This window comes from Sorex araneus, chromosome 8 (genome assembly GCF_027595985.1).
Source record: "Sorex araneus isolate mSorAra2 chromosome 8, mSorAra2.pri, whole genome shotgun sequence".
Classification (NCBI taxonomy): Eukaryota; Metazoa; Chordata; class Mammalia; order Eulipotyphla; family Soricidae; genus Sorex; species Sorex araneus.
The window spans coordinates 38,640,222-38,666,195 of NC_073309.1; the positions used below are offsets into that span (position 1 = coordinate 38,640,222).

General features: G+C 60.8%; 1 protein-coding gene across 1 annotated transcript in view; it reads right to left on the reverse strand.

Moving 5' to 3' along the window:
• Positions 1 to 25,974, reverse strand: part of PEPD (peptidase D) — an 88,832-nt gene that overhangs the window by 25,453 nt on the left and 37,405 nt on the right. Inside the window, exons 8-9 of the mRNA XM_004600991.2 lie at positions 21,696 to 21,771; positions 21,059 to 21,105 (exon numbers count right to left, since the gene is read on the reverse strand). Of these exons, the coding sequence (XP_004601048.2) occupies positions 21,059 to 21,105; positions 21,696 to 21,771 (123 nt within the window). The remainder of the gene's footprint in view (positions 1 to 21,058; positions 21,106 to 21,695; positions 21,772 to 25,974) is intronic.

A 25,974-nucleotide genomic window follows, 5' to 3' on the forward strand; every position in this document is an offset into this window, starting at 1 on the left:
CCCAGCCACTCATCACCACCCTCCCCCTCTCTCCCCCTCGGCACCTCAATGGGCCCTGGGGATTCCCTCCTTGGGGGCAGCTAAATCAGCCCAGAGCACAGCAGCAGGGGCGGGGCTGCAGGTCCACACACACCTGAGGCTCATGGCAGAACACACATGCGCACACGCTCCACCCGCCCGGGGCAGCCTGAGGCAACCTGGGATGCAGGGCTGGCCGGACCCGGGTACAGGGCCTGTCCAGGGGCGCCAGGGTGTGGGCCTGGCCGGGTGCTCCCTCCCCCTAGCCCAGGGCACAGCCTGGTGGGGGTGCTCCCTCCCCACTTCCTGCGCACGTTTCTCAGCCACCTTTGTTCAGCTGGGCTGGAAGTTGGCGGCTGCTCTCCTGATGGAGACTGAGTGGGCAAAGGGAACCTCCCCTCCCCCTCTCCTCTCTCTCTTCCGGAGAGAGAGAGTAGGAGCAGCCTGGGCCATCACGCCAGCGGGCGAAGGCGGGACACCCAGTGGCTTCCCTGAGAGGTATGTCCCACAGGCCCGGAGGTTAACAGCAGCTACAAGCTGGGTGTACTGCCGTGGACGACCCCCCAGAAGGAACAGTGCCAAAGACCGCCAAGGGACCCTGCAGAGGCCAGAGCCGTGGGGACAGCGGCTGCAGTGCAGGTGTGGGCAGTGCAAAGGGCCCGCACGACCCAGGAGACGCTAGATCGGCTGGAGCATGAGCCTCACTGCTTGCACCGGGACCTCGGGAAGGGCCTGCCCAGCCCACGGAGAGGGCAGAGAGGACGCCACTCCCGGGGCTGCATCTCCACGGAGAAAAGCCCACAAAGCCCCAGGAAGCACCGGAAGTGCTCACCGGGCGTCCAGGCTCCTGCAGGAGGTGGCGGAGCACCCTAGGGGCCTTTTCACCCTCACGTAGGTGGGGAGAAAGCTCCGCCTCCTGTGAGCCCCACAGGTCTCGGTCAGGCTGCCTGCCTGCTGGAGACCCCCAGGGCAGCTGCAGGCCTCTGCGGGCCTCTGACCCCACCCCACACCCCTCTTCTCTCTGCTCTGCTGACGCTGCATGTTTCACCCTGGGCCAACCCCAGGGCCTTTCACAGAGGAAGGAGCTTCCCATCTGGAAAGTGTGCCTCCCAAGAAGGGGAAGCCACTCGCCAGAGCCTGGCACCCCTCCAGCCCACCCTGCACACGGTCCCCGGGTCCCAGGGGTGCGGCCCCACCTGGCTGCCATCTGAGATGCAGAGGCGCTACCACCAGGGCTCACCATCGCACACGGACAGCCTCGGCCTGGCCGCAGGGAAGTGGATTCGGAGACAGGCAGTTTCTGGGCAAGGCACCCGGGCAGGGTGTGGGGCGTGGGAATTGGAGAACGCAGCCCCCTGCACCCCCCCCGCCGCCAACTTCCAGGCCTGCCCGCCCTGCTGCAGGGCTCTGAGCAGCTGGCTGTCTTCTGGAGAAGAGGACCCCCCCACAGCAGTGGGTGGGGCTGACAGGTGTGGGGGTGCACCCCTCTTGCTGGCTCTGAATCCACACCGGAACCCCCTCCCCACCGGGACACACACGAGGGCACCAAAGGGCGCCATGCAGAAGCAAATTGGCCTCTGGTGCTGCCAGGGGTCTCCAGGGAGTAGAGGGGAGCTGGGGGTCTGTCCAGAAACATGGGCGTCAGCAAATGGCCCAAGGGCGGGCACGTGGGGTCCAGCACCCGGCGGGGAGAGAGAGATGCCCCATGCACAGCAGCGCCGTTGGCCAAGATGGGGCCGGGGCTCCCCACACTGCAGGTGATGTGAAGATGGTGGACGGGCAGTGCCGGTCATGGGCACACGTTGCCCAGAACCCCAGCTGGGAGCTATGCGGCCTGCAACAGGGGCTCTGGGTCGGGGGGGGGGGTCACATCCCACCACTCTGAGACAACTCATGATTCCCCAGGAACCCCCAGAACACTGCCACGGGCCTCACTGTCTCTCTCTTGGGCACAGAAGAAGCTCGAAGGAGTTGAGTGCCGCTTCCAGAAGCTTCTTCCTGACTGGGGCCAGGGGCTCGGAAGTCTCTGTGTCTGCTCACTGCTGTATTCGTGTCTCAGTGAGGAGATGCTTTATCCGTAAGCCACCGGGCGGGAGCTCTGCCGGCCCTGCCAAGGGGGCACCCCACTCCACAAACATCAGGGGCACGACACCTTAGAATCACGAGGCCCCTCTTTGTGTCTCCGGGGGCCCTACCTCATTTATAAGGCAGTTTTAATAATCATGACATATTAATTTTACATTTCTCTTTTACCTACTTCAGTGGCTAAAAATGGTTAGGATTTAGGTGACAGAGCATAATCGGCTTCTGGGGACTTTTTATTAACTAATACCCCATAATTTAAGACCTTCCTGTCAAATGAGAAACATTAAGAAATGCTGTCCCTTTTGTAATTGCTTCTAATAGACTCAATATTCAGGTCCCGCCCTTAACAGACAGCTGGGCCGAACTTGCCTAAATTGCATTTAACTTTTCATTTTCTTTCTGTCACCAACCCTCAGAAGAACTCTGCAAGTACCCCAGTGGGCAGCCTGGAGCTGACCATGCCTGCAGACGTGAAGGGCGGAGGCCCCGAGGGGCAGGAGACCCCAGCCATCCTTCTGCCGTCCCCTGCTCTTTTGGGGAGGTGGGGGTGGATTTTGGGACCACACCCAGCAGAGTGTGAGCACTGACTCTGTGCTGAGAAGTGCCCCTGGTGGCACTCAGGGGACCCGACAGGGCACTGGGGATTGAACATGACCGGCTACTTGCAAGGCCAGTGCCCAGCGGGTGGGATTTTCTTTCCCTGGGTTTCGCCAACTGTTCTCAGGGAGACAGGAGTGCCCATCACTCAGGGGTCCTGATGGAGGAACTACATGAACACACCTCTTGGGGAGAAAGGCAGACCCTCCTCGGACCCAAGGCAGCTTCCTGGCAGCCCCCCACCCCCCAGGCATAGGCTCTGCCCCCGCCGATGTCTGTCACTCAGGGCAACACGTGCAGACACGAGATGCTGTGTCTGGTCTGTGTGCAGCATGGAGACGGGCACCAATGGGGCACTGGCTGGAGGCCCGGCCACCCCGGGGGCAGAGGGCCCTGGGACTGGAACGGGAGGTGGAGGGACGAGGTAGATGGACAAAGAGGCAGTGGCGGGGCGCGCCTGGGACTGGGGGTGCTGAAGTGACAGCGCACACCCCACTCGGCACTCCCAGGCCCAGCCCCCGGGGCGGCTGGGAAGCCCCCACGCTGCCGGGAACCCTTGGCTCTTCCTTTCCACACTCCAAGGCCCTCGGCTCAGCCAGCGTCTGACCTGTCTCCGAGCCACAGGAGACCCCCAGCAAACCTACCATGAGGAGCCTCAGCTGTAACAGCCCCGGAGTTGGGGGGGCGGGCTCGAAACTCCAGGCCTCGGAAGTCGGTTTTAGAAGTTTATGAATAATAAATGCAATTAAAGTGATGGAAAACAGAATGTGGAGCCGGGCAGAGATGAGGGCAGCTGACTCACCATGACGGCGCCCGCCTTGGAGGGGACAGGTGGTCAGGGCTGGTGGGGGGGGGGGGCTCCACACCCTCACGTGGCCACAGCCCAGAACAAAGAAACTGGTGCCTGAGTCTGGCCCTCCTGAGCATGCCCTGGGGCCTCAGCAGCCCCACCTGCCAATGCCGAAGGGACCGGGGGAGGGGGGTCACACAAGTGCCTTCAGGCCCCCACAGTGGCCCGGGGCTGTGGCAATCAAGCCATCGGGCCACCAGCAAAGACGGAGCTGGACATTGGGGAAGGCGCCCCTGCTGGGCACCGCTGAACCGTCCCTGGGGAGGCAGTGACAGTCTCCAGGCTCTGCCAGGCATGCTGCTGCCCCCGCCAGCGCTGAGGAGTGCCTACCAGTGCCTGCCCCAGCACCTGGCCAAGCCCCTGGGAGCACCCACCCGTTACCCCACACCAGCACACAGACAAGTTCCCGGGAGCACCCACACGGGCCCGCAGCTGAGCCCCCGGGGAGCACCTGCCCACAGCCCTGCCCACAGCCCTGCCCACACCTCTGTGTCCAGCCCAGGAAGCCGTCCCAGCAGCCCAGGAGGCCTCAGTACCCCAATCTCACACCCGACAACCGCCGGGGCGGGGCCGAGTCAGGCCTTCAGCCCGCAGAGACACAGATGCTTCCCGAGCACTGGCCAGGGAGGAGCTGGACAGAGTCCACAGTCCTTGGTGGGGGCGAGCCTAGCTCAGGGGGGGGTGTCTCCCCAGCAGAGGGAAGAGGGAGCAGGGCGTGTGAGATGCACAGGATCGTGGGGGGGCACACAGCCCAGCTGGGAAGGGCCGACCGCCTGCTTCCCAGAGCACGGAATCCTCGGAGCAGTTTCCTCCCCGCCTCAAACTTCCGAAACAAGAGCACGGCGAACTCTCCCCGCCTATGGGCCAGCGGTTTCCCGAGCAAATGGCCCCGAGCTGTCCACAGGCACAGTCCCTGTTACTCCCCCTGGCCGAAACCGGCTCCACGCACAAAGGAATGTCCATTTTATTTTGCTTTTTGGGTCACACCCAGCGATGCTCAGGGGTCACTCCTGGCTCTGCACTCAGGAATTCCTCCTGGCGGTACTCAGGGGGCCATATGGGATGCTGGGAATCAAACCCAGGTCGGCCACGTGCAAGGCAAATGCCCTACCCACTGTGCTATCACTCCAGCCCCAAGGAATGTCCATTTTTAACCCTCACCCGATATGCCAAAAACAGTAGCAACGACGGTCCTCACTCCCCTGGCCCTGAAAGAGCCCCCAGTATGCCGGGGCTACACTAGCATGCAACAGGGACGGATGGAGACGTTACTGGCGCCCTCTCAAGCAAATCGACGAACAACGGGATCACAGTGACAGTGACAGTGACGTGCTATGCAACCCCCTCAGATGGGTTTCCCGTCACAGACAGGGCGCCCGGCAGAGCTGTCATCAACAGCCTCAAAAGAGACGCTGGGGGCCCAGGAGACGGGGCGGACACTGCGGGCACTGGCCTCTCGCCCCCTCGGAGGCAGGGTGGAGTCTACGGTCTCCAACGCTGAGCACTGAGCATGCGAGATGCTGCATGGCAGATTCCCGGCTCCACCACCCAGTGCACAGCACCACCCGCACACACCCAGCCCAAGTGTCCGCACCAGGTAAGCAGGCAGCCACCCTGGAGGGGCGGGGGGCAAGGAGAGAGGGGGTGGGGGTATCAGATGCCACTGTGGCTGACACCCACGACTATGTGGAGCCAGCAGGGAGGGGCTTTTCCCACTGACCCGGGTCTTTTTTTTTTTTGCTTTTTGGGTCACACCCAGTGATGCACAGGGGTTACTCCTGGCTCTGCACTCAGGAATTCCTCCTGGCGGTGCTCAGGGGGCCATATGGGATGCTGGGAATCGAACCCAGGTCAGCCGCATGCAAGGCAAACTCCCTACCCGCTGTACTATTGCTCCAGCCCCGACCCGGGCCTTTTCCTGCCATGAATTTCATCCTTGGAAAAGGTGGGGTTGGAAGCCTCCCTGTGACACTCAGGCTCTCTCCAACCACCACTGAAGCCACAGCAGAGCAACAGGGAGAGCACTGTGTGGAGAGCACCTCAAGGAGAGCACTGAAGCAGAGCACTGTGGGAGAGCAGTGTGGGGAGAGCTTGCAGGGAGAACACTCAACACCAACTGACCATGACCCTGCAGAGGGACGGGGCAGGCAGGCACAGACTTGTCCACGGCAGCCAGAACCAACTCTCCCTGTCCAATGTAGAGAGCTTCTCAGTGGGCCCCAGGGCTGGGGTTTGTGCAGAGGGAGAACAGACCCCTCACCCAGTGCTCCCCCAACCCTGCCACGTTTGGGCTGCAGGGGAGCAAGGCACAGCTGGCCCTGGGACCCCGGCAGACCCCAGCTATGGAGCCGTCGGGACCCCTGAGACCCCTACAGCCCCACCCTGCCAGACCCTGAGTGTCCCAGCCACACAGGGAGTGGCCCTGACACTGTCTCCTCAGCCACAGCGGGCCCCGTGATGCAGGCGGGGACACAGGACACTGGCCCTGGCAGGGCAGCTGGACCAGGGCAGATGAGGCTCTCCACACCGGACACCCTGCTGGGAGCCAGTGGCCGGCGGCATCTCAGCCCAGGGCCCCAGCCAGCACCCAGGAGGTGACACTGTAGAGACGAGGAGGGGTGCTCTGGGGTGGGGCACGGGCAGGGAGTCCGCACTGCTGGACAATGAGGAGGAGGAGGGGGCACTCGGCGCCACTGTCCAGCAGACAGAGCTGCCCCCAGGACAGCTGAGGGCGGGTGAGGCTCCCAGAACCCCAGCCACAGGCTCTGGGGAGTACCAGTGGCCTGTCCCACAGCACCTGGCGGGAGACTGAGCCACGGGCACCAGCACTACCCAGCAGCAGTCGCTCCCGGGTGGGGGCGGGGGCATGTCAGGCTGCCCGGTGCACTGAGGGGCAGGCCCCGTGTGGACAGCTCGTTGCGGCACAGGCCACACTGCCCCTGGAGCAGCCCTGTCCCCCCTTCCACCCAGACCAAGGCCTCAGGGGCTCTCAGCGAAGGTGGCCCAGAAAGGGGGCCAGCGGCGACCTCACCCCGCGGGGGCCACGTGCCGCCCGCCTTGCCGGATGCTTCTCCCGGGCTCGGGTACGGCTGCCCAGACCTCCTGAGCCGGGCTTCCAAGAACCGCTCTCAGCGGCTTCACGCTGGCTTTCCTCGAGCCCCCAGACGGCTCGTTCATCATCATTCTAAATGATGTCCTGAGACCCGGCGCACGGCAGCTGGACAGGACCCGGCGGGGGCCTGGCCGGAGTCCGGCTGGCAGGTGGCTTCTGTCCAGACCCTCGGCTTGCAGCCCGGCTGCCTTGCCTAGCACAGGCTGGTCAGGGTGGATCCCGCCCGGCCCTGCTCCCCGTCGTGGGGCTGCGAGCCCCAAGACCCCCGCCTGGACGGCCACACGCCCCTCACTGCCATACCAGCACAGCCCCACGCTGGTTCCCTGACACCCAGGGTCGGGGCAGGGGGCGGGGGTTGTCCGGCCCTGGGTGGGACTGGCCTGGCTGGACACCCCTGACTCCTCCACCCGTGCAGGCAGGCGGTGCCAGGCCCTCGGGCCCACCCTGCGCCCCACCAGCCTCCTGGTCAGCCGGGTCCAGAGCGGGCGCCATGTATGGGCCTGGGGCTGGGCTCTGCCCGGTCCACACCTGCCTCTGGCCCTGAGCCTCCATGCAGGGACCTCAACCCCCGCCCTGCCCCGCCTGGCCCTGACCGCCCCCCACAGCCCCCAGTCCCCAGTCACAGAGAACCGGCCACCGCAGTCGGAGCAAGGCTGGTCTGGAACCTCAGCCCGAGGTGGCCTCTCCGCTGTGGGGGATCAGGGGTGACTGAGCCCGTCCCACGCTGGGGGCAGGCTCGTGCCCAGTGTCACTCACTCATAGCGGGAGCCCCTCTGCCCTCTTCTACCGGAAAGGCTGTTTTCCGGGGCCGCCTCAGCAGTGCTGGGGACAAGCTCGGGCTCTACAGGTGGGGGACAGAGGCCACCAGTTGAGCGCCCGCCCTGGCCCGGCCCTTCCTCACCTGTACAGGTGTGCCCCAGCCCAGAGCTCCCCCTAAACCAGGCGCCTCCTGGCTACAGTGTTGACAGCAGCCTGGCCCTGGGGCGGGGGGGACCAGGGCTCAGCTTCCCTGAGAGCTGAGGGGTGACCCTGTGCCAAAGGGCCCCCTAAAAGTGCCTGCATGGTTGCAGCACTGGGCGGGGGTTGGCGGAGTCGGGGGCCACACGGCTGGACCCGCCGAGGTGGGCAGCTGAGGGCTATCCCTGCAGCTGGTCAGGGCCACTACTTCCCCCCAGAAGAGGGTTCCAGCAGGAGCAGGGCTCCTGTCCACTTAGCACAGGGTTCAGCTGAACAAAGCATGAGCTGGTGGTGGGGAGGAGGTAGGTCTGTGTCCAGCCCCCTGCACCCCCTCCTGTCTGCAGAAGCACCCCAGAATCTCCGTCCCGCTCCTCCTGGGCCTCCTTGAACAGGGACCCCACCCTTGGCTCTCTCCCTCCAGGGACTGTCCCAGGGGTGTGGCAGGAAGTGGGAGGGCAGGGGCCACGGCACACATGCTCAGTGCAGCCCCTCACTGCCCTCCTGCCACAGCCCGGGCCCACCTGTTACTCAAAGCCACGGCTTGAGCCAGCCAAGGTACCCTGCCCACTCCCGCTGCCCCTCCCTGGCTCACAGAGTCCTGGGGCCTCTCCGGGCGATGGCCTGCAGGCTGGTCCCAATCCTGGACCCCGCTCACGCCTGGGTCTCTGTGACCCTCGGAAAGTGCATGTATAGAGTGATAGCACAGCAGATAAGGCGTTTGCCTTGCACGAGGCCAACCGGGTTCGATTCCCAGCATCCCATACGGTCCCTGAGCACTGCCAGGAGTAATTCCTGAGTGCAGAGCCAGGAGTAACCCCTGAGCATCGCTGGGTAAGAAAGAATCAAAAGAGCAAAAAAAAAGAAAAAGAAAAAGAAGTGCGTGTGTGCAGACAAGGGGCCAGGATTAAAGGTAGGGATCCAGGGGCCCTTCTGTGCCAAAGTCCCCGCCCCAGGGCCAGAACAGAGGGGACCGGATGAGGCGAGGTGCTCAGGGTCCCCCAGCCCCGACGGACAGGCCTGAACCTGAGGAGGAAGTCGGACGAGAATGCCCGGGGATGGCGCCCGCGGAGGGGCAGGCAGCCTCAGAGGACAGGAATGTGCCCCGCCTGGGCCTCCGCACGCAGCGACAGGTTGCCTTGAGGCCAGACCCCCCAGCCCCGGAGAGCCTCGACGACCCGCCGAGGCAAAGCCCAGCGAGAGAGCGGGCACCAGACACCCCCTCTATCCATCTGCCCACAGCTCTGCCGTCCACCAGCCTGCTCCGGGCGGGGGCACGGCCCCTTCTCCACCCACGAAGGAGCGGCCGGGCGCCGAGTCCAGACCGCAGCCCACCAGGAGGCTCACTTCTTCCCTCTTCAAAGCATTAGAGATTGATTGCCAAGTCTTGCCGTAAATCAAAAGAAAGTCACTACTCGTTACCTACTTAGAATTCCCCGACTTCTTCCTGGGAAACCATTTCTCAGCTGTTTGATCTCGGAGCCACGGCTGCTACCTGCGTGGCCTACCCCCCGCCCATCCCAGAGGCCCCCCCATCCCTTCCCGGATGCTCCACCCTCACTGGCTCCCCCGGGGCGCCCGGATACTCCCCACCAAGAGAAACGAAGACGGTCCTTCCTCTCCAGGCCTCGGCCCACGGGTAGGCTTGTTCTGAGCAACCTGCAGGGCCTCTCAGCGCCAAGCACCCCCCGAAGGGATGGCTGTGAGAGGTGCCCAGCAGTGCCCGGGAGAGCTACAGAGGAGCCCCAGACACAAAGGGGGTCCCAGGAGGCCCAGATGCCACCCCTCTGCTGCAGGGTGTTGCAGGCCCCTCGGAGAAGGCACCAGGCTCTGCCGCCCCCACCGCCCAAACCAGCACTAGCAAAAGAGGGGCATCAACCGTGCCCCCAGACTCCCCCACCCGCGTGTCCATGCCAGACTCTGCAGGGCTGGCGTGGGAGAGGCCACTGTGGGGGTCAGAGCTGCCGAGCACCCCCTGGCCGGCCGGGGGCCCATAGCCCTGAGTGGGACCCCCGGGTGCCCCCATCTCTTTAGGCCTCAGGCACGTGTGCGGGCCGTGCTGCACCCGCCACAGAGCCCGCCTTGGCTTGCCTAGCCCTGCTTGGGGGCCGGGGTGAGGGGCAGGTGGGAGGCTGGCAGGGGCCCGCGAGGGAGGTGCCTGTGTGGCTCCGGGAGCATCTCCTCCTCCCGCTGGCAGAGCTGGAAGCAGCTTCCTGAGCTCCTGGATGGAGGCCCCGCGACAGCTACAGAATTCAGAGTTAGGCGAGAAAAACTCCAGGCCCCGAGTAATTGCTCCCACAGGGAGCTTCTCTCTACTCCAGAACGTAATTGGTCTGGAAAATTTCCCCCAACCGCAGCCAAACCGTACCACAGGATCACGGCCGCTCTGCGGCTTGGGGACTGTGGAACGGGGCCCCTGCAGGTGACCCGCAGTGTGCGCGGGGCCGGGTCCCCTCAGGGGCACGGCCAGAGCCTCCCAGGGGGCCTGGGAGCCTCCTGCCTCCCAGGGAGCCTCCTGCTTCCCAGGGGGCCTGGGAGCCTCCTGCCTCCCATGGGCTCCTTCGGGGGAGTGAGGAAGATCACTCCCAGGGGTGCAGCGCAGACACCTGGGACCCTGGCAGGAACCCCGGGGCGGGGAGGGGAGATCAGACCCAGGGTCCCCTGTTCTCCCGCAGACTCTCAGTGTCCTCTCTCGCATCTGAGGAATCTTTCTCACCAGCAGAGACCCCGCAGCATGAGAGGGACCCATGAGGGGCGTCTGCGGGGTGGGGGGTTGCCCCTAAGGCGGTGCCCACGGCTCTCACCCGCCAATTCTCAGCGCAAACATCCTGTTACCTGCTGCCGGCATCCTGGGAGGCCCCAGGGAGGGGGGGGGTCCCCTGCTTTTATTCATGGCTGGCTCAGAACAAGGGTCAGAAAGTTCTAGAGATGGGACGAGCCTGGAAGGGGCCCCCAGGGAGCCGACGCATGGGACAGGCACTGAGAATAAGGGCCTCTCGGGACAGGGGAGGGCAGGGGGACCCTGACACCCGGACACCAGCAGAGCTCAGCTGTTGACCTTCCAGAAACTCCTCCCATAGCTGCCAGGAATGAAGCTCGGGCCTCAGCCGGGCAGAGCTGGCACTCAGCTGCCAAGTGCATCCCACCTCGAGAGAATCCTGAGCCTCTTAATAAGGAACCCATCCCCCTAAAGAAGGTATCCAGGCAGGAAAGGAAGAGTACCCCAGAACGGAGAGGGATGAGGCTTTGCTTAAGCTCCCAGGCAACCAAGGAGAAGAGTCATCTGGAACCAAGACTCATTATCTACTTGGGGTGTCCACCCTCGAGGGGTGGGGGCCGAGCCAGACCAGGAGGAGGGGGACAGGGTGGGGTGAGAGGGGTGCTCGAGGGCCAGGCAGGCAGTGCCTGGCCGGTTCCAAAATCCTCGTAAAGGAATGCAAATGTGGAAATAATTAATGAGAAGAGAAACTTAACGTAATTAAAAAATAAAGCTGCAAGAAGGGGGGAGAGCAGAGATTAAAAAAAAAAAGTAAAACCATGCCTAATGTCTCATTTTTCAAAGTGAAGAATCGATGTTTAAACAAGGGCAGAGGATGCGGAGAAATAATACAGAAATAATACTCTTTTCTTCAAGGTGTGACTGCAGCGAAACTGGGAGGTGGGAGAACTGGGCTCCATCCTCGGCGCCACACGCTCTCCCGAGCCCGCCAGGGGCGACTTTGGAGCAGGGTGGAGCCCCCACAGACAACAGCCATGAAGGGAAATGCCTGGGAGAGAGAAGCCCAGGCGCCCCGCCAGCTCCCCAGCTGCAGAAGTAACAGGAAAGGTTAGAGAGGCAGGAAGCGCCACCCCACGGGGTCGTCCTGACAGATGCAAACGGCTTCCCTAGCAGGGGAAGAGTAACCGGTGAGCAGAGGAGAGGTAAGGGCACGTGGCCATGAGGCTGATTCAAATCCCCAGTACCAACAGGGTCACTCCCGAACGCAGAGTCAGAATAGCCCCAGGGCACTGCTGGGGACTGCCCAAGTTACCCCCCCCCACACCCCCAGGCCACCATCCCTCCGGCTCCCCCCAGAAATTAAGGGCTAAGATTCACTAGGAAATAACGCCCCCAAAGACGCTTAGCAGCAATGCTGGTATCAGATAAAGCCAGATCTGAGACAGCGGGGCTTGGTTTGGGCCAAGCCGGCAAAGGTAAAATACAGACAAAACAACCATCAACCTTTATGCCTGGACTCAGTAAGGGAATGAATAAAGCAACATCCATTTAGCATCACAAAGAACTCCCAAAGCCACCCGGCTTCATCTTAAATACACAAGAATAAGGGAGCCGCAAAGGACTGACTACGGCAGGAGACGGGCGGGCGGAATGCACAGGACGGAATGCACAACAACATACTCCACCAAGGCAACACGAGCATCCGCCACCACTCCATAAAATAGGATGGCAACAGACTTCCCGCCACCTCAAAGCCAGGTACCAGTAACAGGCTGGCCTTCTCTGGCTGTGACGGAGACCGAGTCACGCACTGATCACAGGCAGCCGACCAACCACACCCCACAGCCAACCAGAAGTCAAACACCCTCTTGGTTCTTCTCTCTTTGTTCCTTTCTGGGATTAAAAAAACAAAACAAAACAAAAACCCACCCACTAATCAATTCCCAGATATGGGGCTGGAAAGACAGTTCAAGCTCCTGCCTTGTATGTGCTGACCCAGGTTCCATCCCCAGCACCCTATATGGTCCCCTGAGCACAAAGCCAGGAGAAGATCACTGAGTGTGACCCAAGAAAACACAAGTATAAAACTCATGATACAAACAAGATGACATTCTAAAACATATTAGCTAAAACTGGGGCGGAGGGGCAGAGCGACAGTACAATGGGTAGGGCGCTTGCCTTGCAGGGGGCCAACCCAGGTTTGGTCCCCGGCATCTCATCTGGTTCCCTGTGCATTGCCAGGAGGAATTCCTGAATACAGAGTCAGACAATCCCTGAGCGTTGCCCGTCATGATGCCCAAACCAAAATAATAAAAATGGTAACAATCACTGTCATCCCATTGATCAACAATTTGCTCATGTGGGCCCAGTAACGTCTCCATTCATCCTAGCCCTGAGATTTTAGCAGCCTGTTTTTTACTCATCCTTCCCAATGGTGCCGCATTAGAGGCTCTTTAGGGTCAGGCGAATGAGGGCCATCATTGTTACTATATTTGGCATATGAATACACCACAGGGGGCTTGCCAGGCTCTCCCATGCGGGCAGTAAACTCTTGGTAGCTTGCCAGGTTCTCTAAGAGGGAGAACTAGGCTATCAGATGTCTTCCAGGAGCTTGATTTTATAGTCTCTGGATGTTGGCCATTGATGGGATTACATGCCCCCGGCACCATGTAACAATAATTAATTAAAAATAAAATTGGGCACGGGCTGGAGCAATAGCACAGCAGGTAGGGCATTTGCCTTTCACGCGGCCAACCCGGGTTCGATTCCTCCGTCCCTCTCGGAGAGCCTGGCCAGCTACCTGTGGTGTATTCAATATGCTAAAAACAGTAACAAGCCTCACAATGGAGATGTTACTGGTGCCCGCTCGAGCAAATCGATGAGCAACGGGATGACAGTGCTACAGTGCTACAGTGAAAATTGGGCACAGTGATCATACAGTGGGTAGGTGACTTGTTCTGATCCGCAGCACCACATATGGTCCCCTGCACTCCACCACGAGTGATCCCTGAGTGTAGAGGCAGAAGTAAGCCCTGAGTACCACTGGGTGCGGCCCAAAGAGTACACACACACACACACACACACACACACACACACACACACACACACACACACACATACACACATATATATGAACGTATCACTGTCATCCCGTTGCTCATTGATTTGCTCGAGCGGGCACCAGTAACGTCTCCATTTTTGAGACTTGTTGTTACTGTTTTTGGCATATTGAATACACCACGGATAGCTTGCCAGGCTCTGCCATGCGGGTGAGATACTCTCAGTAGCTTGCCGGGCTCTCCGAGAGGGGATATATGAACATATATATGTTAAGATTCATTTATAATTTTTTTCCTGGCTTTTTGGGTCACACCCAGTGATGCTCAGGGCTTACTCCTGGCTCTGTACTCAGGAATCACTCCTGGTGGTACCCCAGGGACCATATGAGATGGCGGGGATCGAACCCGGGTTGGCCCCATACAAGACAAATGCCCAACCTGCTGTACTATCGCTCTGGTCCAAGTAAGAATGAGAATAAACTAAGCTCCAACTAGGCAAACTAAAAGATGAATTCACAAAGCAAGAACATGTAGGGAGAAGAGAGGAATTGCTAAAAATCACCGAGTTAGACCGGCAGAGAGGACTGAATTCAATAAGGCTGATTTCCTGGAACAACCGCTAAAACAGAATTCTGGCAAATCTGACCCGTACAGAAAGCACATGCATCCAATTGAGGCCGGGAAAGGGAAGGCAGCGCCAAGTGAAGAGGAGACGGCTTTGAAACTTAATGACCATGAAAGTGCTACTTTGTTTCTAATAAGTTTAAGATTCTTGATAAACAACAAATACTTTACAGGAAAACATATTAGCTCCTTCAAGGGTAATACCAGCCCACCACGCCCATAGGAAAAGCTAAGAAGTTACCAAGGAAACTGTCCCCAGAGGCAGATCCAGGGATCACTTCCTGCTGCAAGGACAGAGGGCCCCGTGTCATTGGTCATTGAGATTTTTCTAGGAAGCAGAAAAACTATGGAGAGCTTTCCAAACCACGATTCCAAAATCCCTGACCTTAAAGTATGGCCAAGAAGGGTTTAGGAAAGCAAATGCTCCCTGATCCCCTGTGCTGAGTCTCTCTAACATGTCATCACAAAGCAAAAGCACCAAACTGGCAATCTGTTGCCTGGATGCCGCCCAGGAACCCAGAACTCGTCAGCAGACATCAGCCATGCTTCGTGGGGTACAGGGACCCAACCCTGACGTCCTGGGAACCATGCTCCGAGCACTATGGTACAGGCTCCCCACTTCTGTCCTCATCAGCAGTCACCAATTTCTGTTTCTCTATCAAAAATAAACTGAGACATGATCTCAGTCCCCAAACAGACACATGTTCGTCCACTGGCCGACTGGTCAAGAGTAATCTGCCATGACAGTGCAGGCGTGGGGGGGGGGCTGCCCGGCCCCTGAGGCTGCTCGAGAGACCCTGTGAGACCTGGTGTCCCATCATGGTGTGGAAGACCCAGGGTCCGTGGGGAAAGGTCTGTGCTCCGGCAAGCTTGGAGCTGCACACAGTGGGTAGGAGGGAGCAGAGGGCTCGGGAAGCACCGGGCAGGAAGAGGGACGTGGTGAGGGACACAGGGACAGGCGTGAGGCACCCAGAGGGATGTGGGGAGAGCCACAGGAGTCATGTGGGTGAGTCTGGAGGGCCACACCAATCACTGGATCAACAAAACCCAAACCACAGTACTCAGCAGGATCTCAACAGCCGTGAGTCTGTGAGCTCGGTTTATTTTGGGGGCTGGAGTCACACCCACTGTGCCCAGGGTCTCTCCTGACAGACATGGGGACCATGTGCCGTGCCCAGGATTGAACCCAGGTCGGGCTTGTGTGTGTGCAAGGCAAGCGCCTGCCCGCCCCAGTGGTTTCTGAGTCCATAAATGACCAGGTAAGTAACAGAGATGGGGAGAAGGAGCCTGGCCCTGGAGGGAAGGGCCACAGGGAGAACGGCGGGGAGGTGGCGTGACCCCCGCCCCACAGTGTGGGCTGTGCGTGCCCCAGAATACACTGGGAAAGAGGGGTCCTGATCCCTACCCTACCGTGTTGAACCCTGAAATGCAGGCTCGGGAACTTAGGCCACCAGGGTCAGTCCACTGGCATATGCCCAGGTGGTCTAAGGGGCAACTCCACACCACCCCGTATTCCTGCCAGCAGCCAAACTCACAAAAGGTGCACCAGGGAGGAGAGGGGATAGTTGAGCATGCAGACTGGGTCACTCTACAAAAACCCAACCCGCCCTCCTTTACAAAGGTCCCCCAAGCCAAGGGAGGGGAGTAACGGTGCCAGCCAGGGGGAGGAGGCAAGGAAATGTGACAATGCCTGAATGTGGCAGGAGGCGGTGGTGTGTATGTGTGTGTGGGGGGGGGTGCGGGGAGGGGAGCCCAGACTTCTGGAATAGGAAAGGGACTGTAGGTAAGAGCTCCGTAGACTGGAATCAAGTACGGACTTCAGATAATAATGATGCATTGATATGTTCCTGAGTTGTGACAAATGTTCCTGTAATCACGCTAATGAGAGGGGAAAGAGGGTTCAGGGAATATGAAATCTGCCTCTAATAATCCTATAATTATTCTGTGCTCTAAAACTCTCCTAAAATTACGTTTATTAATCGTCTAAAGCAAACAAACACACACTACACACACACAGACACAGACACACACACACACACACGCACGCGCGCGATACCCAAATGCAGCTGACAAAATTCAACATCTTTTCCTGATTAAAAAAAATCTCACAGGGAAACAGAAAAAACACACCCGCTCCTTAAACTGACGGCAGAAAAGTATCAGGTTCAAGGTTCCCGAGGGGCGAACCCTGGCAGCTGGGAGGGAGGCGCCTCTTCCTGCCGGCTTTGCCTTCCAGAGCCCTGGCTGGGGCGGCACCCCCGGGTGCCGTGGCGGGAAACCTTCCCTCTGCTCATCTTTCTCGCTGAGCACCAGGCAGCTTATGCCCGAACACACCCAGGCCCAGGCTTGGTGGCATCACCACAGACACCCTCCCCCCCACCCCTACCCCAAACCCTCCCAATTAAGGCACCTGCTGGGGTCCACAGCACACTCGGACCCCAGGCTCTGCTAAAGCGAGACGGTGACACCCTCCCAGCCCCTGAAGGTTGTGGCATCCCCCAGAGAGGGTCTGGGAGCCACAGGGAGGATCAGAGCTTCCCTGCTGGTGGGGCTCACGTGGGGTCTCTGTCCCTCTCCTGGAGGTTGCGGAGGTGCCACTTCCCCTTTCCTAGGGTGGCTGACCCTCGAGCTCAGTTCAGGACAGCCGGGCAGCAGGGAGGCTGCCTTGGCTGAGCGCTGCCCCCTCTCCCGGGCGGGCTAGGGGAGGATTGCACTGGGGTCTCCTGCCAGGCCACTTCGACAGGGGGCGCACAGAGGGGTCGGCACACCTCGATGTCTGGCCTGCCCTTGGGACATCTGCTGGCTGGGTGTCCCTCCTCTGGGACCACCCCGTTCTGGGCAGTGGGAGTGGGGTGTCGGGGCGACAGGCAAGTGAATGGAGGGTGCTGATTCTGGAAGGCTCGGTCATCTCCAAGGGGCAGCAAGTGACCAAGGAGCTGTCCAGGGTGCAGGGCCATACTAAGGATGAGGGAGGAGCAGGGCAAGGCCGCTGAGAGCAGCGACCAGGGGTGACAGGGCCAGGACTCCCAGACTCTCCCCATGCCACTGACCACCCCCTCGACAGGCCTGCCCTCCACCCTCTAACACAGAGATGCCCCTTGTGGGTGGGCGGCAGGGAAAAACACACCATGGGGTGGGGTGCACACTCACAGAACAGGGTGCGTGGTGTGGGGGGTCCACCCATGCAGGGCTATCCCCAGCCCAGGGCCCGGCTCCTATCCCAGCCTGCACCCAGCTTGCCCGACTGACCACTGACTGCAGACTCGCTCCCTCTGGTGGAGGGGCAGGGGAATGCAGAGAGGGCAGGACTCCTGCAGGGGGTCTGGACCATCTGGGGATTGTCAAGGACCCCAGCAGTGAGGGGGGGAAGGGCATGGAGCCTTCATGCCCTCTCTATCAGACCCTCTCTCTTTGACTACAAAGGCCTCACAGAGCCCCCCCAGAAGTGGTACGAGGGGACCCCAACTTCCCCGGCCCCAGCGAGAAGAGAGAGCGTGATTTCAATTAAGGGCCCCGCTGTCAAAACCATCAAGTTATTAATCTCCTCGTGGCAAATGTGAACCGGGACCTGCTTACACAGCCAATTGAGCATGCTCTAAATGAGTATGTGCAGGTAATTGATTCGGCTGCCAGCCCCGTGCCAGCCGCTACAAGCTGGTTCCGCCACAAGCATTAAATAATTCGAGGCGCTAAAATGGACGGCCTGACGGGGCCGGCAGTCAGCGGCTGTTAGCGCTCCATTTACCCAAACGCGCACGTCTTATTGGTCTAACACAATTTACTGCGGCTCAATTGTGGAAAATGATTTTCATTTCCTCCGAAACCCCGCTCGGGGCACAGCACGCAGGAGGGGCGTCTTCGTACACGTCATCAGCGCGCTGACTTTTTCCCTTTTTTAAGCGTGCCCTCAAGACTTGAACAGACCTCTGACATGGACGCCAAAGGGAAAGGACCGGGTGAGAAGCAAAGCAGGTCCCCGAGTGGCGTGTCGGGGACACCCTCCTCCAGCGGTCTGGCAAGGGAGCACCTCCAGACACAACAATGTCCCCCAACATCCTCAGGGCTGGGGCACACCCTCAGACTCCAGAGCTCGCCCCAGCCACCGCCTCTCAGGGTCTGACCCCGTCCCCCTCTGTGCAGTTTCCCCCTGGAGCACTCCTGACCCATTCCCCACCCTGTACCCTAGGAACCCCCCACTGCTCTCAGCCTGGAAGCCGAAAGGCAGGCCCCATTTGCCCCACCACTCTTGGGAGCCATGTGGGGAGGGCAGCGGGCCCCGGCACAGGCCAGGCACCCAGGCTCCAGCTCCCTCTGCAAGAGCTGGCCCCTCCCAGAGTGGGGAGGGGGCCCTTCTGAAGAGGAAGGTGAGGTCTCCCCAGCGCTTGGCTTACACCTAAGTGCACCCCGAGACCAGAGTGAGCACGACGTGCAGCCTGGGGCCCTGAGTTGGCCAAAGCAACCTGAAACAGCCCAGTTCTAGGCAGGGATGGACCTAAGAGAGAGGAATGAAGGACCGGCCGCTAGCATGACCCAGATACAGTGACAGGACGGGACAGACACCCCCCCCTTCCCGGTGTCAGGACAGCAGCTGAGGCCGCTGGGACCACCGTCAAACAAGGCAGAGGCACAAGAGTCACAACACTCTTCTATTCTTCTTCTTATTTTTTTTTTTGCTTTTTGGGGTCACACCCAGCAATGCACAGGGGTTACTCCTGGCTCATGCACTCAGGAATTACTCCTGACAGTGCTCGGGGGACCATATGGGATGCTGGGAATCGAACCCGGGTCGGCCGCGTGCAAGGCAAATGCCCTACCCACTGTGCTATCACTCCAGCCTTCTATTCTTTTTTGCAGGGAATAATATTTCAAGTTCCCCATTCAAACCATAAAAAGGTTTTCCACCCCATTGGGGCGGGGGCAGGGAGGAGCCGGGCTGGGGCTCCAGGATGAAGGGCGGGGGGCAGGGGAGGGCTCAGGCTGCGGCCAGGAGCCCGTCAAGCTGAACCCTTGACCATGAAGAGCACAGAGCGGGCGCGGGCAGTGGGACCTCCCTGGGCCCTGCTGACTCCTGCACTGGCGCAGGGTCCCCAGGAGCCCGCTGGGTCAGTGCCAGTGTGAGGGGCGCACCCAGCTCCTCAGGGTCCAGACAGGGCGATGGGCACGGACACCAGGAGCACAGAGCAGATGCCGCGTCACAGAGGGAGCCCATGGAAACCTGGAGAGGGCCGGGTTGGGTCCCCTCTGGGCCACACACACCTCCAGGGTCCTCAAAGCCAGGTCACGCTTGGCCGCGGCAGTGGGGCAGGTGGGGGTGGGGGAGGGCAGTAGAGGGCCCCTGGGCAGGTCCCCACAGGGGGCACCTCTGAACGTCACGTAGTGGAGATTTGACCCGGAAGTGCCAGGCAGGCCAGGAAGTCTGGGAGGGGACAGGGCAGGGGCCGAGCTGGCAGACACAGCCCACAGGTGGTGAAGGGCAGGACCCTAAGCTCCCACCCTCTGCGAACACCTAAGCCTCGAATGTGCCACTGGCAGCCAGGGTCAAGAGCAGTCTGGGCACATGGCAAGGGCCCCAGGCGCCCACTGTAAGTCCTGGTCTTCAGAGCTCCAGCGTGGGGGTCACCTGCCTTGGCTCTGCTGACCTGCTGGGGCTGCTCATGGAGCTCAAAGACTCCCCCTGCGCCTCTATTATAAGGAGCAGCTGCCACGCAGGGCAAGCTGGAGGCAGGGGTGCAGGGGCATGGGGCGGGGAGATGACCCCGGGAGGACTGTCCGGCACCTCTGCTCCTGCACCCACAGGCTCCGGGGCTTTGGAGCTAGGGGGAGCCTTGAGTCAGTGAGACGGATTACATGGCCAGCCCTCTCCCTGGACACCCTCCCCCAATCATGTGGCAGGCTCCTCCGGCCACCAGGACCCCCAACCGTCACCCTAAGAGCACAAGCAGCACCCCCAAGCTGGAAGGAAAGTCTGTCCCCGCACCCGCTGGGTGTGCACTCGGGAGTACAGGGGTTCTGAGCTCTAGCCTGAAACCGGCACAGTGGGGAGGGCACTTGTCCTGCACATAGCCAACCCAAGTTCGGTCCCTGGAATCCTATATGGACCCCCGAGTCCTGCCAGGAGGGATCCCTGAGTGCAGAGCCAGGAGTAAGCCCTGAGCATCTCTGGCTGTGGGCTGAAAACAAACCAAAGAAACCAGTATTACCCTGCACTTCCTACTGTGTGTGTGTGAGACACCAATACCCTACTATGCCGTGTGTGTGTGTGTGTGTCAGAGAGAGAGAGAGAGAGAGAGAGAGAGAAACCTCCTACTACACCATGTGTGTGTGATATCAATTCCCTACTATGCCGTATGTGTGTGTGTGAGAGAGAGAGAGTTATCAACCCCCTGCTATGCCGTGTGTGTGTGTGTGTGTGTGTGTGTGTGTGTGTGTGTGATGTCAGTCTCCTGATGCCCCCCAGGGCAGAGTCTCTGGTGGGAAGCCCTGAAATGGGGGCCTCCTGGTGGGAGGGGAGCCAAGGGCGCCCTCAGGCCCCGTCAGGCTGATCTCAGGTCCCTCAGGCAGTGAGGAGTTGGGAAGACCCCGGCCAGCCCCAGCTCCCTGCAGACCTATTTGGAATGAAAGGCCCAGGGAGCTTCCGGAAGGCCTCACAAGCCACTTAGCCACCCCTGGACCCAGTCATCCAGCACCGCAGACATAGTGGCCGTGTTACACCGAGAAAGGGCAGTCGCATCGTGGGCGGCTTCCCGAGGCACAATAGCAGCTACTTGGTCAAGGATCCTGCCAACGGCAGACACGACGTCCAAGAGGTGGAAGACGGGACAGGGAACACCTCGAGAAGGACTCTGGCCCACCGTGTGGAACGCTGTGAGAGGAGGGCTTGCAGCCACAGGCGGAAGGAACGCCCCCCACCCTCATTCGCCCGAGATCTGCCGAGCACCCTACAATCTGCTGGGCTCGGAGCCGCCTCATCTGTCAGTCGCTCAAGGAACATCAATTCCCGGTTTTTACATTTTAATCTCGCGGAGAAACACCACACTTACCTTTCCATCTCATACTCCTTCATCCCCACCTTCACGGCCTTCATCACCTGCAGGGCGGACAGGAAGCACAGTGGGAAGAGCGGGGTGAGTAACTAATGAAGAGCACTTTCTCTAAAGAACCTCCTCCTTCCAAAAATAAAAAAATAAAAAATAACAAAAAAACAAAGAATGATGCGTGCCCTCGGTGGAGCAGAACTGTGACAAACGGGGACTTCCTGGGAGCTCTGGAGGCGGGTGCGTCCAGGACAGCTGTGGCCACACTGCCCGAGATTACGGCAGAAAGGGCCTCTGTAACTTGCAAGAGACTCAGAAAGGGGGAATTTGGGCAGGGGAGGGGGCTGAGGAAATCACAGGACGGCTTCTGGGGATAATCAGACGGCATGTGCCTGCGCCACGCCTGGGGATAAAAGGTTCCTTCCAGGAGCCGGACCTGCAGGGACACCAGTGTTCTTGGAGGTGCAGGGGCACCTGCAGGGGCTAAAGTGGGGCAGAGTCTCCCCTGTCCCTGCAGTCCCGGCCTCGCCCCCCACGAGGCTCAGGGCCATCACTGTGTCTCTGGGCACAGCAAACTTCCTCCTGCCCCATCCCGCCCACCAACAGAGCCCGCAGCCTGCCCACCCCGCCCAGGCCTGCTGACCTCCCGGTGGGCCTCGCTGGAGATCTTATTGGTGTAGCGAAGAACCTCCAGCTCCATGTCTGTCTTGAAGACCCGGCTGCAGAGGAGAAAGACAAAGCAGCAGTCAGGGGTCTGCCCGTGGAGACCTCGGGGACTGCCATGCTCTGCAGCCCCCGGGAGGGTGCACGGGGCTGCGGTGGGGGTGGGGCTGCCCAGCCAGGCTGTACCGAGCAGCCCGGGGTGGGGGCTGTGGCTCTGCCTAACCTGACCCAGTGCCAGCTGGGGCACCTGGTGGGGCGGACTAGCTGTTTCCGATTCTGAAGGAAGAAGCAGAGACTGAACCAAACACCGCTTCTTCCCGAGGCTCAGCTGCCTCATCCATAAAACGGGGATGCAGCTCCCAGGCACGGCGGGTGGGCCTGAATGTGAAGTGGGCGGACTCCCAGCCCCCCGCCGAGCTGGCTCACTGGGGCCCCATCTCCTGCCCAGGGGCCGGAGCAGCAGTGCAGGACTGTCACATGACTTTGGGGGACAGGGAAGGGGTGGACGGGGCCCTCGCAGAAGCCCCGAGTGCAAGTCGGTGTGTGCCAGGCCCAGAGAGAGGCGGAGAGAGGCAGAGGGGGTGAGCGAATGCCCAGCTGTGCCTCAGTTAGTTAGTTTCTGCTCTTCGCGATCACCACGACTCATTCCCAGCTCACCCACTTCCTGCTCATGAAATGGGGGCGGGAGCCGAATCCAAGGACAGCCCCGGGGTCCACTCAGTTCCATGCACAGAGAGGGCCCCTGTGGCGACAACTCCGACAGGTGTGTATCTCCGCACTGGGGGGCGCAGCCTCACCTACACACAGCAGGGCCACTCAGCTGGGCTGGCCGCTCCCTCCCTGCCACCCTGTTTCTCCCATCAGGCTCCCCCACGCCCTCCAGCAAACCTCCACCCTGCTCGGGGGCTTCCCGGAGGCTGCTGAAACCGGAGGCTGGCCCGCACTGGCATCTCCAGGACACAGGGAGGCACCAGCGACACCGGGCTCTGACCTGGGCCTTCGCAGAACAGACGCACCTGCTGAGGCGCAGCCTGAGGCTTAGGGAGCACTTTCCCGGGATGCTCTGACTCGCCCCAGGGGCAGGGAGCCAAGGCGGGCATAGGGACAGCACAGGTGGGGGTGCAGCCCTGGCAGCGCCCACCCCACCCCACACACCCCGCCCACGGGTCCTGAGCCCGCGAGCGCGTGATCGGAGCCCTCTGGAGCACGGCCGGGGTAGTGCCCTGTGTGCGGCTGTGGGCTGAGGACAGTGGGCAACCGCGGTAGGGCGGACAGAACCCACCCTACCCTCCCTCCCCGTCCCACTGTCGCTTCTCAGCAGAGGATCGGGCACAGCCCTCACTGCAGAAATGTGGGAACACCCTGCCCGGCCTTGCCTACCCCACACCCCTCCTTCTCCCTCTGCAAAGGAGGGGACGCCCTCCCCGCCCCATGTCTTCCAACCACCTGTCCGTAACATGGGCCGGGGTGGGGAGACGGGAGACCTTCTCCCCAAACCTCCTAGCCCACCTCTAGCCCAAACGCTTTCCTGGCCCAGGGGTGAGGGGGTGGGGAAGGCAGTAGGGCAGCTCTGACCTTTAACCTGGAACTCTTCCCTATGCTCTGTCCCCCACCCACCCACCCAGACACCACCACCACGTGTGCGAGTGAGACCCGCTGCATGTGCTCTCCTCAGCGTCCCCTACCTCACACAGGCCTCCCAGCAGTGCTTGCCCTGCAGACACCCCCCACCCGCCATCCACCCCTGGTACCTGGAGCCCAGCAAGGCGAACCCCTCCCCTGCACCTCCCTCCTGCAGCCGCACCTCCCACCCTGCCTGAGGGTCATCCCCTGACAGCCCGCTCTGGCCTGTCCATCAGGCCACACCCTGGGTCAGAGACAGCCAGGGCTGACCTCCACCTCTCTCCCAAAGCCTGAGAGCCACGGGGCCACTTGGGCACGGGCAGCCTGACCACGCCGCCCTGTGTCCACCCTTCCCGGGGCCTCTGCTTGTCTCAGGGGACCCGAACCCCACAGGGAGACCCCCACCCCCATTCAACCTGCCCTCTCTCCAGTGGAGGGCCTCCCCCGCTCCCCCACACAGCCTGGACCCGTCTCCAAAGCCCCAGGGAGTGGCCAGTCACATCTTTTCTCACTTGCATGTCCCCCTAGCAGGCCCTGGAGATCCCCCCCCCGGGCCACTGATGCTCTTTCCAGGCGAGGTTCCCATCCATCTGGGCAGGGAGCTGGAGGGCAAATGACGTGTGTGGCCCCACCCTAGGTACACGGGAGCAGCCTGAGCAGGCCCCAGAGCAGAGAGTCGGGGCGCCACACCCCGCCCCCCAAGCGCTGAGGCCTGTGAGGACAAACTAGGCCTCTGGACGGCTGACTTAGGACTTTCTTTTTTAAGGCACATTAAAAAAAATATAGAGAGACAAATCAAATGGAACCAGGGCAAATGGTCCCATGACGCAGCTCTGCGCATCCTCCAGGCCGGGGGCCTGTGGACAGTGGCCATAGACAGCTTCTGGGGCTCTGTGGGCAACTCAGCGTCCAGCCTGCCCGGTGGGCTCCGGGAGGCCTGAAGAGACAGCACACCATGGGGGGCCCCCAACACCCTGACCCCCAAGGCCGCACCATCCACTCCTCCTGAGCTCCAAGAGGCCAGGAGCGGAGTTTGGGCAAGGGGAAGCTACTAGGGAAAGGGCAGCTGCGATTCCTGCTGGCCCAAGGCCTATCCCCAGGAGAGGCCCCAGGCTCTGGGCAGCTGTAGGTGCAAGGCAGTGGGCACCCCACCCATGGGGACCACCACACTGAGGGGGCAGTCCACGGAGAAAAGGCACCAGGGCCATCCGCCAAGGCTCTTCCCCAGACCAGTCTCTGCTCCAGGCCCGAAATGACAAAAATGGGACCAAGCTGAGATTTATTTGTGCAATCTTTTTTTTTTCCCCCCGTTAAATATTCACAGGTCACAAAACTGCCTGTGGGCAATAAAGCCGGGATTGAGCCATCAATTAAGGGAGGCCTGAGTGCTTCACTGATTAAAACAGGGGCCAGACAGGATGACGCATTTCCAGAATCAGTCTCTAAGTATCCGAGTGCCACAGTGTTGAACAGAACCCATTTGGAGCGACAGGAGTGCCATCCCTCCTGCAGACGGATGAGTGGGAAGGTCCTGTGGGAGCAGGTGGGCCTGGGGTGGGGGTGGGGGTGGGGGATCAGGACCATGGGGTGTCAAGACTTGATCAGGTAGGGGGACCCACCCATCTCCCCATCTTCCAGAGCAGCATTTCTCATAATATGCCACCCCACCCCCCCACCAAGGGGCACCAGGATACTCCAAGGGGGCCACACACGAAATTCACGTCCACGCAACCAGACTAAGGGAGGCCTATAGGTCAGACAGGGGGCTGGAGATGGGGGCACGGGAAGGAAATAAGGTCCAAGGGCGGCCACGTGGGGAAGGTGAGAAATGCTATTCACTATCGCCCTTGACTTTGGGTTTTCTCGGTTCCGGTCCCGTATGTACCAGGAGAGAGACCTCGGGGAATACCTCCTGCGTCCGCTCCCAGGAATCTAGGCCATCAACTGCGTCCTTTGTCTAATTTGGGATGCGAGAAGCAGGATGCAGGAGCTTCTGCCCCTGAACCACTCCCCTCACGCCTCCTGCACCCGGGAGGTGGGAAGGGAGGGGGGGACGGAGGAGCCTGACCGGGCACACTTGGACACCTCCGCTGCCATGGAATTAATGACTCTATAACCAGCCTGTGACTCAATTTCTCACCATCGCACTGAAAGCCCGAGAGGAGCGACTGCTGGCGGGCCTGTTCTGTGACGCGTCTGGGGGGGGTGCTCCCCCCAAAACCCCGCAGCGAGCCAGCCTCCTGTCGTCTTCTCCCCCCCCCCCACTCCCCCCTACATCAGTCCCGTTGGCGCCAGGCGGCACAGCCGCTCTTATTAAGTTTCAACTTTTGACCTCCGCCTTCAAACTGCAATCCCCGGCAAGCAGAGAGGAAATTATCAGTTATGATCTCATGTTTGTAGGGAAGAGTATGATTACAGAGGAATTTACAGGAAATCAAAAAGGCAATGCTGGAGAGAATGGAAAACAATAAAGCCGTCGCAGAGAGGAAATGAACGACATGCACGGAGGTGTGTGTGTGCGGAGAGGCTGCCCGAGGGCTCCCCTCCCTCCCCGTGAGGTGGGCTCTGGGGGGTGGGGGTGGGCCCCGAACATGGGGCTGGGTGGCAGCTGCACAGCTCCCGGCGTCCCTACAATC